Source organism: Microcaecilia unicolor, chromosome 11 (assembly GCF_901765095.1).
Source record: "Microcaecilia unicolor chromosome 11, aMicUni1.1, whole genome shotgun sequence".
In the NCBI taxonomy this organism is placed as follows: Eukaryota; Metazoa; Chordata; class Amphibia; order Gymnophiona; family Siphonopidae; genus Microcaecilia; species Microcaecilia unicolor.
This window is the reverse complement of record NC_044041.1, coordinates 40,779,238-40,794,678: the sequence shown is the minus strand read 5'-3', so window position 1 is coordinate 40,794,678 and position 15,441 is coordinate 40,779,238. Positions and strand designations below refer to the sequence as shown.

The 15,441-nt window shown below is 42.2% G+C and overlaps 1 protein-coding gene across 2 annotated transcripts in view; it reads right to left on the bottom strand.

Annotated features, from left to right (window-relative positions):
- Positions 1-10,081: 10,081 nt before the first annotated feature.
- Positions 10,082-15,441, bottom strand: part of TCTN2 (tectonic family member 2) — a 54,923-nt gene continuing 49,563 nt past the window's right edge. Inside the window, exon 17 of one of the 2 annotated variants that reach the window (XM_030217667.1) lies at positions 10,082-11,039. In XM_030217667.1, the coding sequence (XP_030073527.1) occupies positions 10,918-11,039 (122 nt within the window). In that variant the 3' untranslated portion in view covers positions 10,082-10,917. The remainder of the gene's footprint in view (positions 11,040-15,441) is intronic. The other variant, XM_030217666.1, reaches the window with a different exon arrangement.

Sequence of the window (15,441 nt, the reverse complement as noted above, 5' to 3'; positions counted from 1 at the left end):
CAACAAGAACTTGTGTACTTTTAAGAGGGCAGCCTGTAGATGTTCATGGGGGATTCATTTGGTTAGAGGTGTTGTATACGTCTTTATTTTATTTTGTAAAAGATGCACATAGCAGCATGGCCATCATTAGGGATCTGTTAAAAAAGAAATCATGAGGTCATCAGCATATGCCAGTAGTTTGTATTCATGCTTATCAATAACAATACCATAGATTAATTTCTAATGGCAATCAATAGAGATTCCAAAGCTAAACTGAACAACAGAGGGGACTGTGGGCATCCCTGACAGGTTTCCCTAGCAAGAATGACATAATCAGAAAGTTCACCATTTATCTGAATTCTAGAATGGTTTAGTATATAATACTTGTACCCATTTAACAAAATCAGAACCACATCCAAACCAATCAAGAATTCTAAATAAATAGAGCCATTCGACAATGTTGAAGGCTTTTTCTGCATACAAAGAAAGATCCAAAGCAGAAGAAGAGAGTTTGGTATTTAGTAAAATTTAAAAGATCATGAAGTGGTCTAGCAGTGTCTCCAATAAATCTTCCAGACATAAATCTAACTTGATTGGTGTGAATTAAAGAGCCAAATATAATGTCTAGTCTTGTACTTTTGCCATAATTTTAGAGTTTAAATTAAGTAAAGATATAGGGTAGAAATTTTGAACTTTGATTATACCTCTTCCAGGTTTAGCTAAAATAACAACTTGTGCTTTGGAAAATTGACTTTGCAATGTAAGATGTTTCAATAGGAAGTGATATAAGGAGCATCAGATGGATGGGAGAAAATGTAAGTTAAACAAAATGTGCATTATGTAATAGAAAAATAGATTAAAACATATCACAGATCATATTTTAAATAACCCAGATAGTAAGGTATTATAGGAGGCATCATATAAACATGGAAAGCATTAGCCTAAGTAATTGAATAAGATGTCATTTGTATATTAAGAATATCAAGTACTGGTTACCGTGAAAATGATTGTAGTTCTCACATTTGATGCAAGGGAGAGAATATAAAATCTCATCTCATGTAAAGGGATAATTACCAGATTATTTGTATATGAGTATTCACCCTATGAATGATCCATTCATGGAGAACTTCAGGATCATTGGAGTTGGTAGTACAATTGTTGTAAGCAATTTTCATTCTTGCAGGATACATCAAGCCAAAGTGGGCTCCTAGGTCTTTCAAATCTTGTCTAAGAGCAAGAAAACTTTCCTTTTCATAGCTGTACTTTTTGCTGAGTCTGGCAAAATAAGTATTTTCCTGCCTTGATATAGTAAAGGCTTATCTTTTGCAACCACAAAGGATTTGAAGGGCCTGTGGGTATGGTCTGGGATATGTGACGCATTGGATTATTGGCATGATGGTGAGCGGTGGGCCCTTTCAATTTCTAAAGCTGGATTGACGTCAGTATAATAAAAAACTAGGTAACCATTCTGTCAAAAAGGATATCATGTTCTAATTCTCTGCTCCTTCGCGTTAACCCAAAATCTGTATGTCGTTTCTGCAAGATCTATTTGTGAAATCTTCAAGATCTTCCCTTAACCTTTAATGGTGTCACTGTTGGTTTTGATTTGAGGCAACAAAGCTTTTATCTTAGATATACGTTTTTCCAAAGCCTCAGCATATAATTGAGAAGCAGCAATTTTAGCACATACCTTTTCAATCTCTTTTCTCATATCTTGGGATAATTCTATATGAGAGTAAAGGATGTTGTTAATAGATTTAAGTTCAGACAGTACCATGTCTTCAGTGGCCCCAGAAGATCAAAAGCTATCTAGAGATAGCAAGTCAGATTTGTGTCTCTTGAGACCAGAGGCCAAATTGAATTAAGGTTCAGCTTTCGCATTTTTCATTATATAAGGTTAGAGTAGAAGAATAAGTTTGCAGTAAAATAGGACCCAAACAGGGGTGACACAGTGATTTTCTACAAATATGATCTAGGTGAGAGAGAGGGAGCTCCAAGCTTAAGCAGCCATGCTATCTACGGGTTTGGTGGGTACGGAAGAGAAGATACTGGACGTGGGGGAGGGAAAGGTAGATGCTGACTACCTGGGGGGGTATAGAAAAGAAAAGGGGGTTGCTGAGTTTTAATTTTTAATTAGCAAAATTGCTTTCCATATGTATTTGGCAACACGTTAGGCCAGCAAAGTTATGTGAATCTGATGTTCTCCCTTCTGGATAAGAGAGGAACTCCATACACATATTAACAGCTGCCCGAGTCTAATGACTGATGTGCCATGGTAAACTAACAAAGTCTCTGAAATGAAATAATTATACATTTATTATTTAATAAAACTAGGTGAAATGTCTTTGAGCCTTAAATAACTGAACATAGAAATTAACTTTCCATTCAAGTAGGAAGAGTGGGATTTGTGTATAGTTCTGGAGACTGCACCTTCAAAAAGATATAATGTGTGGGCACATTACACCAGTTTATTTTTATATAGACACGCAATTTGCGTACATTATAGACGTGTGCGTTACACATGTGGGTACGTTATTGTGTAAAAATATGGTAATCTTGTATGGAAAAATGCTAAAGATACAAACTATCAAAAATGAAGTTACACATAATACAGAAATAAATAATATTAATAGCATATATCAAGCCCCCAGTAGGAGGAAGACAAGGGCAGAAAACTGAGAAAAAATAAGTCTACACTTAGCTAACAAAACATAGCAAAAAGCACTAGGCTACAGGAGCATGTAGATTTACAATAGACACAATTTTTAAACAGGATCTATATTCCAAGCTCCCTAAGCCCTGGAGGTTTGAAAGAAATATACTTCACAGAACAGTGTTTGACTACACATTTGCAAAGAAACTGAACAATGATTTTGAAACAGGTTTAAAAGGATGGCTTTACATGTACAAAATCTCCTACCAGGTTACAGATTCACTTGGCACATGTATCTTCACCACAGTGAGAAGACTGGTGCAGGACATGCTGGCTCTTAAGACAAAGCCATTCACCATGGAGCTTTACCAGCTTATAGGGAGCTTCTGTAGTTATCCTCAGTTTTCTGTAGATGGTGTAATCTACACAGGGTATATGCAGCCAGCTGGAATGGACAGAATACTAGCCTGACTTAGAGGACCTGGTATTTTAAAGATGTGAATTTCAGACTTGGTTCTATTTTTGTTAAGAACTTACCCTTCCTTAAACAAAGTCATGAATGAGGTAAATTTCTGATAATGACAGCTGTCTACTAAAGCTCTATAAATGGTGGGATTCTTTTTTTAAATCTTGTTGGCAGTTATCCCTCAGTCTTGCACGTCCGCTCTTTAGTGATCTGTCAGAACTTTAAACTTTAGGACCTTATTCACCACCTCCTTCGCACACCACTTTTCCACATCTGCACTACTGTTTTATAAACCCTCGATTTCAATTACTACACCTGTTACCAAGCTTTCATCATAAAAAGCATTTGTTATCATTCCAGTAGCTTTTAGTTTAATTTGAGGCTCATCTTCAAACCTTTTCCCTAAACAAAAAATATCTCTGAAAGCTAATTTTTGTTTTGCTTTGTTTTGCAGTTTTTCTCTTACATTGTAATGTACAGGAACCTCACAGCCATTTCTCTGAACATGTTTTACAAGTTCCAGTCCTGCCATTGACAGCTGGGCTGTTCTACCTTCAGATCTGAATAACAATGAGGCCAGTGCTGATTTTTTTTTTCTCGGTTGTTTGAGTTTGACTGATAGATATGTTTTGATGATGGCGGTGCTCAGGCAACTGGCACTTAGTTTATTGATCCTGGCTGGGAGTACAGGGCTCGGGCTGTTCTTTTGGGCCACAGCGGCCCCTGGAGAGCAACGCAAGAAAGACATTTTGCAATACCTGCCAGAATCAAATCCTGCACATATGGCAGAGAGACAACGGCAGAATTCTGCGATACTAAAGGCAATCAAAGAGGCAGCGGAGACTAATGCAAATGTGACCTACAAACCCCCATGGAAGAAATAGAAGGATCTACATCTCTGTACAGTGGGGACAGTGAAAGGAGAATAACCAGCTGGATGTGTGCTGCTTTCATACTGGGTATCTGCTTTCTACAGGCTCTGTAATGATACAACCATGGCTGCTTTTTGACATGTGTATACCTTTCTTACATACCGTGGCCTCCCTAGGAGGAAGATTTAGACCAAGGACAACTGCCTTCATACCAAAATTCTAAAGCCACCTGTTTGACATTTTCCCTCAAATCTTTGAACAAGCGTGAGAGATGCTCTTCTCTTTCCTTCAGAGGTGTATTGTTCTGGGTGACTTTTTGCAGACCTCTGAATTTCTGGTGAAATTCCCATCATATACTCCAAGCTTATACCAGCTCTGTGTGCACTTAAGCAGAAAGCCCAAATTTGATGTCCGTAGCTGTGTTCTGTTGCTTTGGCCAGCTGAGGATGCAGTGAAGACAGTGATCACAGTTTTCCTGGGAGAGAGGGCATCCCAGTGCACCCTTTTGGCTAACTGAAGTGCACATGTATCAGACTCGAGGAATCTTAGTCAATGCCTCACACTTAGGACTTTAACTATGATAGTTAGTCAAGACAAGAGAGAGAGGAAGTAAGACTTGGTTAAACCACTGGAATAGCCAAGCATCACTTTCCATGGTACAGTAATCTACATTGGATCGGATTCTGACTGAGCTGAAAGTCCAAAAGAAGGAGATAGCTGCCAGGCAAAAAACATGAACTATATTCACGCTATCTGTTCTAGCTCTGAACATTTATTGTGACTAATATTAACACATTTTGTACATATTTGCAAGAGTATATTTTGCATTGCTCAAGGTTGTCAATGTACTTGATGCTACGTTGATTTTCTCTCAGGTTCATTACATAAGCTATTTAGAAATGAAAGCAATACATATCATCGTTAAGGGGTCCTTTCACCAAGCTGTGGGGAAAAAGGGCCCTGCGCTAGCGGCAGGGGCTGTTTATCCCATGCGCCAGGACCCTTTTTACCGCAGTAGGTAAAAATCCCCCAGACACACGTGGCCATGCGAAGAGAACTTTTACTGCGTGGCCATGTGGCGGGGAGCCCTTACTGCCACCCACTGAGGTGGCAAGAAGGGCTCCTGCGCTAACCCAGCGGTAACCGGGCAGCGTGTGGTGATGCCCGATTACCATCGCACAAGCCATTTCCGGGAGTTTTCTTTTTTTTCCCCCCCAGAAATGGCATGCGCTTGGGGCGGGATTACCACCTGCGGCTGCGTTGGGCCAGCGGTATTCCCAAAAGAGTGAGCGGTAAGCCCGCGTGGGGCTTACCGCCACTCTGTAAAAGGGCCCTTAAAATTGGAAGCTTATCTGAAGTAGAAAAAAAAATGAGACCAGTGCCTTGTTCTGGCCTGAATGTTGTGGGCTTTGCCATGGTGGATCTGGGCTTGGAACTCCTGTCTAGTGGGGCCATATGGGCATGGGAGCAGTGAACTCGGGTCCATGAAAGAAGGGAAGACTGTTGCAAGTACTGTTATGCTGAGTGTGTACTTCAGAGGAGATACAACTCCAGCCTAGCCCAGCCCACTGTAAGAAAAAAGGGAATAAAGACAAGAAATAAATATCACCATTGCAACTGGGTGTTTCTTTATATATTTTATCTAAAGTAGTCTGTACATATGATGATGAATTGTTATTGCTGCTTGCAACAAGAGAACAACAGCTGTATATAGAGATGTCAAGGGTGGCCTATCTGACAATGAGATTTACCACCATAATAAGAAGACTGAATTTAATAGTCTGCTTTACCAAAAGGTTCTAGGCTGATTACAATTAATTCCAATTGAAATTACACACAAGTTGCAGTGATTTCCAAAACATTATAATAATTCAAAAATCATTAAGCACTGGAGTTTAATATAAAACACACAAGTACTAATAATTAAATTTAAAAAAATTTCATTAATATGCTGTTCCATGGTTAATTCAGAATCCACCATCACACCCAATATTTTTATTGCTGATTATAAGGGAACTGAGTAGTTTGCAGGCGTGAAAGTCGAGCGGACCACGGACCCTGAAGCAGGACCCGAAACCTTGGCCATTGTTGGCCCTTGATGAAAGACTAAGAGACTGTGCCAACTGCAAAGCTAAGTTCTTGTTTATTAAAAATTAACAAGACTTTTTCTAAGATCAAAGAGATCATAGAAATTTATGGAGGTTTTTATGCCAATGATAAGAGTGCTCTATAAAGTCAAAAGCCGTTGAGTTGTTAATAAGAGTCACTTAAGGTTACTTGAGGCTTTTCCTCCATTTTTCTTAGATAGTTATTTAACATCAAGTCAATAGGAGATTAAAGGATTTTGGTTTTGATAATTAAGACAAGTGCCAGAAATTGTACCGCATCACTGTGCCAAGATAAGTGCTTTTATCATTGTATTAAACTGATAAAGGATAGTGAAGAAAGAGAAGAATATGTTTTTGCTCATAGAGCACTATTTTGTATTATGCATGAAGGTTTTTGACCAATGATTACTTCCTCAGCAACCCTCCAGACCGGTCAAGACGCTTGGGGTTATGCACGCCTACCAACAGAGGGAGACTGAGAACACTTAACTTTAAACACATTACAAATAGCCTGTGCAGAACCCCAACCAGCGTGACTGAGCCATCCCAGCAGGTTCAAGAGGCTAGTCTCCCAGGAACGTTTGGCAGTGCTGATAGCTCAGGGGGGATGGGTTTCCCTCCTGAGTTTGTCTGGTCCCTGTATCAAGCTTGGAGGTCTGGACCGACCCGGGCTAGCCACATCAGTGGAGGGGCAGGCCCTGTGAGCGCTAAGTGGCCTCGGGTGGATTGGTCTGAGGACATGGGAGGTTCTCTCTCTGCCAGGTTCTGAGGAATTCAGTGATCTTGGAGAGGAAGATCCTCCGGAAGGGTCCCAGGAGCAGGAGGGTTCTCTGCCTGGGGAGGACCCCTCTGTAGTCCGCATTTTTCACAGGGACGAGCTTTTGGAAGTAATCAGGTGGCCTCCACTCTTAAGTTCTTGGCTGGGGACTCCTCCTCTTGAGAGGTTACAAGGTTGATCTGCTGGTTAAAGGGATTAGGCGTCCCTCCCGGTCGTTCCCTATGAATAAAGATCTCAGGGACATGGTGATGCAGGAGTGGTCCACTTTGGATGCCCCTTGTAAGGTGTTGAGGACTATGGCTAGGCTTTATCCCCTCCCTCAGGAAGATCAGGATTCCCTAAAAACCCCCACTGTGGACGCAGTGGTTACGGCAGTGACTAAGGCTACAGCCATTCTGGTGGATGGGGGCGCGGCGTTATGTGACCCTCAAGATAGAAAGCTTGAGTCTTTTCTTAAACGTAGTTTTGCTCTGTCGGCTCTTGCTTTACAAGCTTCGATGTGCGGAGATTTGCTAGCGTGTACTTGTTTCCGCTGGGCAGAGAAGCTTCTGGATGAGCCTGCTGTAGATAGGGCTGCTTTGGTGCAGGAATTGGCAAAATTGGAGATGGGCTCTTCCTTTTTAGCTGACGTGCTGTATGATTTGCTCCGAGCTTCTGCTAAGAACATGTCCCTGGGAGTTGCGACTCGACGAGCTTTGTGGCTTAGAGGTTGGGTCGCAGATGCGGCATCCAAATCTAAATTATGTTGTCTTCCCTTTAAGGGTTCCATGCTTTTTGGTGAGGAGCTGGATAAGTTGGCGCATGGGCTTGGGGACGCCAAGGTTCCGTGGCTTCCAGAGATGCGTCCTAAGTCCATGAGCCGGGGAATTTCTTTGCGGGGTCGTTTTAGGGACTCACAGCGGCATAGGTCGAGCAGAGCCCCCAGGGGCTGTTTTTTTTCAGCAGACCCAGTCCTTTCAAGGAGGGAGCCGTGGGGGGCGTGACTCCTCGGGGGTTCCGGAGCTGCTCACACTTCACAATGAGGGTACATGAATCCAGCCTCTGGTGCAGATAGGTGCAAGGCTGTGGCAGTTTTACCAGAGGTGGACACAAATCACGTCGGACCAGTGGGTTCTAGAGGTGGAACGCGACTGTTATGCTCTCCAGTTCGATCAACTTCTGGCTGATTTGTTTCTCGCATCTCCTTGCCGCTCTCGTCTCAAGGCAGGGGCGATTCGGGATACTCTCCTGTGTCTCCTCCGTCTGGGGACGGTAGTGCCCGTGCCTCGTCGGGACCAGGGAATGGGGTGCTATTCCACCTACTTTGTGGTACCCAAAAAAGGAGGGCTCCTTTCATCCCATTTTGGATCTCAAGAGGGTCAATGGAGCTCTGAGAGTTCCCTCTTTCCGTATGGAGACTTTGCGCTCAGTCATAGTCTCGGTTCGGCAAGGGGAGTTTCTGATGTCCTTGGATCTGATAGCTTACTTGCACATTCCCATCCGTGCGGCTCATCAATGTTTCCTTCGCTTTGCTTTGTAAGGGAAGCACTTTCAGTTCTGTGCTCTGCCGTTCGGGCTTGCAACGGCACCATGGACTTTTTCCAAGCTCATGGTGGTGGTGGTGGCTGCTCTGCGGAAACAGGGTATCTTGGTCCACCCTTACCTGGATGATTGGTTGATTCAGGTGAAGTTTCGGTCGGAGAGCAAAGCGGCAACCGCTCAGGTGGTAAGCCTTCTGGAGTCTTTGGGCTGGGTGGTGAACCCGGCCAAGAGTCACTTGTGCCTGTCACACATAGAGCCTGTGGTAGGCTCTATGTGCATGCAGTGCATGCCAAAATGAGACTACCACCAGGCCAGCGTGCCCTCGTGGTAATTTCAGATTTGGCGCGCGCCCTAATACCTGGTTGAATTGTTTCCTACACGCGCTGGTTCTGGCGGTAATCAGCACTTGGCGCACGCCAACCGATCACCACGTGTGTAGTGCATGAGCCTTTACCAATAGATCAATGGGTAGTGTTAAGGACTCAGGCTGGTTTTGGGTGTGTGCTGGTTTCATTTTTACCGCAGGCCCTTTTCCCATCCCATTAAAAATATATTTTTGTTTTTTGTAGATGCAGTAAAAACTGGCCCGGCGCGCACCCAATACCTACACTACCACAGGCCACTTTTTACCGCAACTTAGTAAAAGGATCCCGTGGAGGGGCATAATCGAATGCCCATCTCCATGGGTATCTGTCTCCGAGAATGGGTACGTGAAGGGGCGGGACAAACCGTATTTTCGAAAAAAAATGGGTGTCCATCTTTTTTCCGATAATACGGTTTGTGCCAGCCAAATGCATCGGATTTGTGCGGATTTGAGCTGGGCAGTATCGTTTTTCAGCGATAATGGAAACCGAAGGCGCCCAGCTCAAAAACAAACAAATCCAAGGCATTGGGTCGTAGGAGGGGCCAGGATTCGTAGTGCACTGGCCCCCCTCACATGCCAGGAAACCAACTGAGCACCCTAGGGGGCACTTGTAACAAAAAAAAAAAAAAAAAGTTAACTACCGCTGAAGTCCATAGCTCCCTTCCCTTGGGTGCTGAGCCCCACAAATCCCCCCCAAAACCCACTACCCACAACTCTACACCATTACCATAGCACTTATGGCTGAAGGGGGGCACCTAGATGTGGGTACAGTGGGTTTTGGGGGCGGTTTGGAGGGCTCCCATTTACCACCACAAGTGTAACAGGTAGGGGGGGGATGGGCCTGGGTCCACCTGGCTGAAGTCCACTGCACCCACTAACAACTGCTCCAGGGACCTGCATACTGCTGTGATGGAGCTGGGTATGACATTTGAGACTGGCATTCAGGCTGGAAAAAAAAAGTTTAAGTTTTTTTTTTTTTTGGGTGGGAGGGGGTTAGTGACCACTGGGGGAGTCAGGGGTGGTGATCCCCGATTCCCTCCGGTGGTCATCTGGTCATTTAGGGCACTTTTTTGGGGACTTGTTCGTGAAAAAAAAAGTCCAAAAAAAGTGACCCAAATTCGCACTAAAAACGCCTTTTTTCGATTATCGGCCGAGGACGCCTATCTCTCCTCGGCCAATAAACACGCCCCAGTCCCGCCTTCACCACACCCCCATCAACTTTGGCCGTTTCCGCGACAGACTGCAGTTGAAGACGCCCAAAATCGGTTTTCGATTATACTGATTTGGGCGCCCACAGGAGTAAGACGCCCATCTCCCGATTTGGGTCGAAATATGGGCGTCTTTCTCTTTCGAAAATAAGGCGGTTAGTAAGCCAGTTTCTAAAAGAGCTATTGCTGATCTGGACCCCCCCCCCCCCCCCCCCCCCAGATGGTGAGGAAGAAGCAAGGGAGGTGTCCACTGCTGGCTCCTAGATTTTGGGAAAATATGTCAAGGCCTGCTGTAAGAGGTACAGGGGTCCTTTTACTAGGGTGCATAAACAGATTTAGCACATTCTAATAAAATAATGTGCGTTAAATGCCATGCAGCCCATAGGTATATAATGGACTGTATGGCATTTAGCGCACCTTAATAAAAAAGCCCCTTTAGCCCTATTTCATAGAGACTCCATAATTGTATATTTTCTTTCTTCTTAAAATAATGTATGAAACAGAAAACCTTCCATGCCCTTTTGCAACTCTTCACACTTTATGCTACAAACCTGAATAATGTAAAACTGTACACTGTTTAAGAATAAAATGTAAAATTTTATTTTTTTTGATATAAAAGAAAGTATATAAAAACTAATCTCTAAATCAGTTTTGTATCATCACTTATATAAAGAAAAATACCTATAAAATAGTGTCTTTGAATAATATGATTAAATAGATATTTAAAACATCAGCAATTTTTTTCCGTCATTTCTTTCCACAATAGTACCATTTGGAGAAACATTATCCTGCTTCATATTATAAATAAAAAAAAAAAACCTAAAAACATGTATAAAAAACCACTATAAAATGTGTTTGCAAATAAGCGCTCCTGCTTGTCTGGAAATGACACATTATAGTTTAAAGGCAGCTTGGAGGCTCTCGTTCCTTTCTTGTGGTTTCAAGTGCCACCTCTTCCCACTTTGCCTTCAGAAAGTGGTGGTGTTCCAGGCTTTACGGACCAAATTCCAAGGACTTCCCAGCAAAGCAGCTAACAGGAAAAAGGCTACCAATACAAGTCCTTTTGCAATGGATTGGGAATATGTTTCTCCTGAAGAACACAGAACAGAATAAATGTAGTAATGAGAGAGAAGTAATAAAACACATCTCTTAACCGTATATATAAAAGCAGAACCATTTTCCTACTTCACTGGCTACTGTTGGCTTCTAGTTTACCAATATTTTCTGAACCATGAGAATAGTTCAATGCCTGAATATATTTAGCTCCTGGGTTTTTCTCCCACACTGCAGGAAAACATATTTGGTCACTTGCCAAAATATGTTACTAAGTTTTTGTCTCCAGGAGATACACTCCTGTGCATAATATATTGCACACCTCTAACCATCAACAGAACAGAGACCATACAGAATCTGCTGTTAAGAGACTGGGAGGGGTATTTTCGATAGAACGTCTAAATCAAAATTTGGACGTTTTACAAAAATGTCCAAATTCTGAACAGGAAAGAAGATCGTTTTTGAAAAAGAAAGACGTCTATCTTTTATGTTCGAAAATACTATGGATGTCTTGTGATTTGGACATGTTTTTTTTTGGTCTATTTTCAAACAAAAAACGTCCAAATGCAAAACGTCCAAAACAGAGGAGGAGTAGCTTAATGGTTAGTGCAGCGGGCTTTGATCCTGGCAACATGGGTTCAATTCCCACTGCTGCTTCTTGTGACTTTGGGCAAGTCAAATGCACAAGGGGCATTTTTGGATATGACATCTAAGTCTGAATTTGGACGTTTTTTGTAAAATGTCCAAAATCAGAACAGGAAAGGTCATTTTCTACAAAATACACAAGAAAATCCACAATAGAGTGAAACCACTCACATGTTCTAAGTGTGCTAAAAGCTTTGGTTGTAATGTAAATCTCAAAAGTGCATCAGAAAGTCCACACAGGAGAGAAACCATTTTCATGTATAGAGTCTGGTAAAAGCTTTGGTCAGAAGATAAACCTCACAATGCACCAGAGAATACACACAGGAGTGAAACCATTTACATGTCCTGAGTGTGGTAAAAGCTTTGGTTGGAAAGAAAGCCTCACACAGCATCAGAGAATCCACACAGGGATGAAACCATTTACATGCACTGAGGAGGTAAAAGCTTCAGTTGCTTTGGGACAGGTAATTAGGGAATGTACACTCTTGCTATGAAGTATGGGAAAATAGCACTCTGGTATTTAGATATATGTAATGAGACCTCCTTTTCATCTATAGATCTGAATTCAAAGCCCAAATCTAATGATAAACAATATACACAAGGCTCAGATGTTATAGAAAGCTTGGAATCAGGTAGAATAGTGGAAAAGTGACATCCCAGGAAAGCAATAGGGCATCCTTGGGGGCACTGCAGTGGACCTTATAAAATGCTCCCAGGTACACATCCCACCATTGCTCCCTTACCTTGTCTGCTGAGCCCCACAAAACCCACTACCCCCAACTGTACACCACTACCATAGCCCTTACAGGTGAAGGGAGCACCAATATGTGGGTACAGTGGGTTTTGGAGGGCTCACAGTTTCCTCCACAAGTGTAACAAGTAGGGGGAGGTAGAAGCCTGGGTCCACTTGTGTGCAGTGCACTGCACCACTACTAGACTACTCCAGGGACCTACATGCTATTCTAATTGACCTAAGTATAACATCTGAGGCTGCCAAGTAATATTTTTAATCACATTTTTTGGGGGTGGGAGGGGGATAGTGACCACTGGGGGAGTAAGGGGAGGTGATCCCCGATTCCCTCCAGTGGTCATCTGATCATTTGGGGCACCTCTTGTGTGGAGTAGAGGAGTAGCCTAGTGGTTAGTGCAGCAGACTGTGATCCTGGGGAAGTGGGTTCAATTCCCACTGCAGCTATTTGTTTATAAAAACAGGTCTACCTCAAAATGTCTAAGTTTTAGTCTTGGAAATTTTTGTTTTGTTCCATTATGGCTGGAAGACATCCAAGTCTTAAGAACGCCCAAGTCCCGCCTTGAACGCCCCCTTGAGATTTAGACGGACTTCAGAGAAAAATGTCTAAAAAGAGGTTTTGAAAATACTGATTTGGACATTTTTGTGAGATAAACTTCCAAATGCAGATTTATGTCACTTTTTGGACATTTTTCTCTTTTGAAAAAGAGCCTGTGGGTGAAACAAACCACATTGATGTTTAATTTTGGTAAAACTACAGTATGAATTTGTGGGCAAAATCTGCTTTGTTTCCATTATTTTCTTCACACTTATTTCTATATATGCTTTAATTCAGGTTATTTTAGTCTGTGTAGTGATGCACTAACAGAGGAAACTGGCCAATGTTTTGCCCTTTTGATACGGGTTAAGTCCCTTGATACGAGAGCTGCTTAATAAACTTTCAGCATAACCTAAAACTAACACATCTGATCACAGATTTTGCTTAAAAATACTTACATGACATGAGGGGAGGGCTACAGGAATCAACACAAGGATAAATGGATGGGGATGGGGTGGAATGGGTGTCATCTTTATAAAATATGGGAACAGGGCTGTTCCTTGACAATATACAACACTATACTATAGCAGGATATGTTTATCCACTCCTACCCTAGCTAAGATGATATTCAAACACCTTTCTGACTTCATGTGCAACTTTCTTTAAATTAGTTCCCTTATTTTGTAACTCCTGTTACTTTATCTTTTCTATTTATGGGGTCCTTTTATTAAGGTGCGCTGAAAAATGGCTTGCAGTAGTGTAGGCGCGGGTTTTGGGCGTGCACCAATACATTTTTCAGCGCGCCTGTAAAAAAGGCCTTTTTAAAATTTTTGCCGAAAATGGACATGCGGCAAAATCAAAATTGCCACGCATCCATTTTGGGTCTGCGACCTTACCACCAGCCATTGACCTAGCGGTAAAGTCTCAAGCAATCACCGGGCGGTGATGACCTACGCACGTCAAATGCCATTTCCAGCGCGTCCAAAATAACATTTATTTTTCAGCCGCATGTATCAGACGCGTGCCAAAAATGAAATTACCACAAGAGCCGTGCGGTAGCTGGGCGATAACTCCATTTTGGTGCGCGTAGATGCTTACACGGCTTAATAAAAAGGGCACCTATATGTTTCATCTTTACTTACACCCTATGCTCTGTATTAAAATGTTTTATTACATACTGTTGACATTGTAAGTAGTACACTATGCCATACCTTGTATTGCTATTTGAATATTTTTACTACAGTAATTGTTTATTGCTTGTGTTTGACTTATTCTTACTGTACACTGCCTTGAGTGAATTTGTTCAAAAAGGCGGTACATAAATCAATATATGAACTGAGATGTAATATGAGTTCTCTTTGCTCTATGTTGATGGTTGAATTTTATATTTCTAATGTTGGCCTGGTTTCTCAATAAAAATCATTAAAAGTTAAAAATATTTACATGAGTTGCACAATCATTAATGGATACCAGAGTTTATATCAAAACCTAAATGTGTGATTGGAAATAGTTACTTAAACACTACATTTGGTCACATCCCTCAGAAACTGCCCAGTGGCAAAAAGTAATATTCAAGTAATAAAATGCTTAGATAAATAGATAGAGATATGTATAAAACTGAGGTTAGCCAAAAATACAAGTCAGTTTTCCATGCAAACTATTTCCCCTAGTTACTTTTATGTTCAAACGTTTTTTATTGACATTAATCAACACCAACATTGTCATACAAGCTGTGCTTCAATCTAACTATATAACAATTATTAACTAACATACAGCATTTGTACATTTTGTCAACTTTTTACCTCATCAATTGTACCAATCCTCCCCCCCCCCCCCCCCTTTCCCCCCCTTCCCCCCCCCCCCCCTTTTTTACCCCAGACCTGGATAATCATTCAGTATCAGCCTTTTGAGTTCACCCTGTATTTAGGAGTAAACTGCGGCCTTTATGGCTTAGACTGTGCAAATAAGGGCCCCATATAGCCAAAAATGTGACTCTCTTTTTCTGTGAGAACCGAGATTCTCCCGCCTCCCATGACACCAATTGATGTAGCTGATTTCTCCAGTGCCAGTATGCCGGAGGGTCTTTGACCGTCCAATTCTGTAAAATGCATTTCCTTGCCAATAAGCTCATCTTGCGGAGCATTAATGTTTCAAAGCGATTTCGCCCTCTAAAGGACCCTGGAATATCTAAAATCAACTGCTGAACTGTCCCTAAGATCCTCAACCCTAACCGCTCCTCCCAAAATCCTCGAACTCGGGCCCAGAACCATTTCAAAATTGGGCAGCTCCAAAACATATGCAGCATCGTGCCAGGATGTCTTCCACATTTAAGACATTCCGGGCTACGGTTCCCTCCCATATGTGCTAACTGAGCTGTAGTTACATATCCCCTATGGATACAACGATAGGCACATTCTCTCAATCGAGCATCTGATATTAACAGGGGTATTCGTGCTATTGATTTAGTAATGTCCCATGATGTCACCACAACCCCCAATTCCTTTTCCC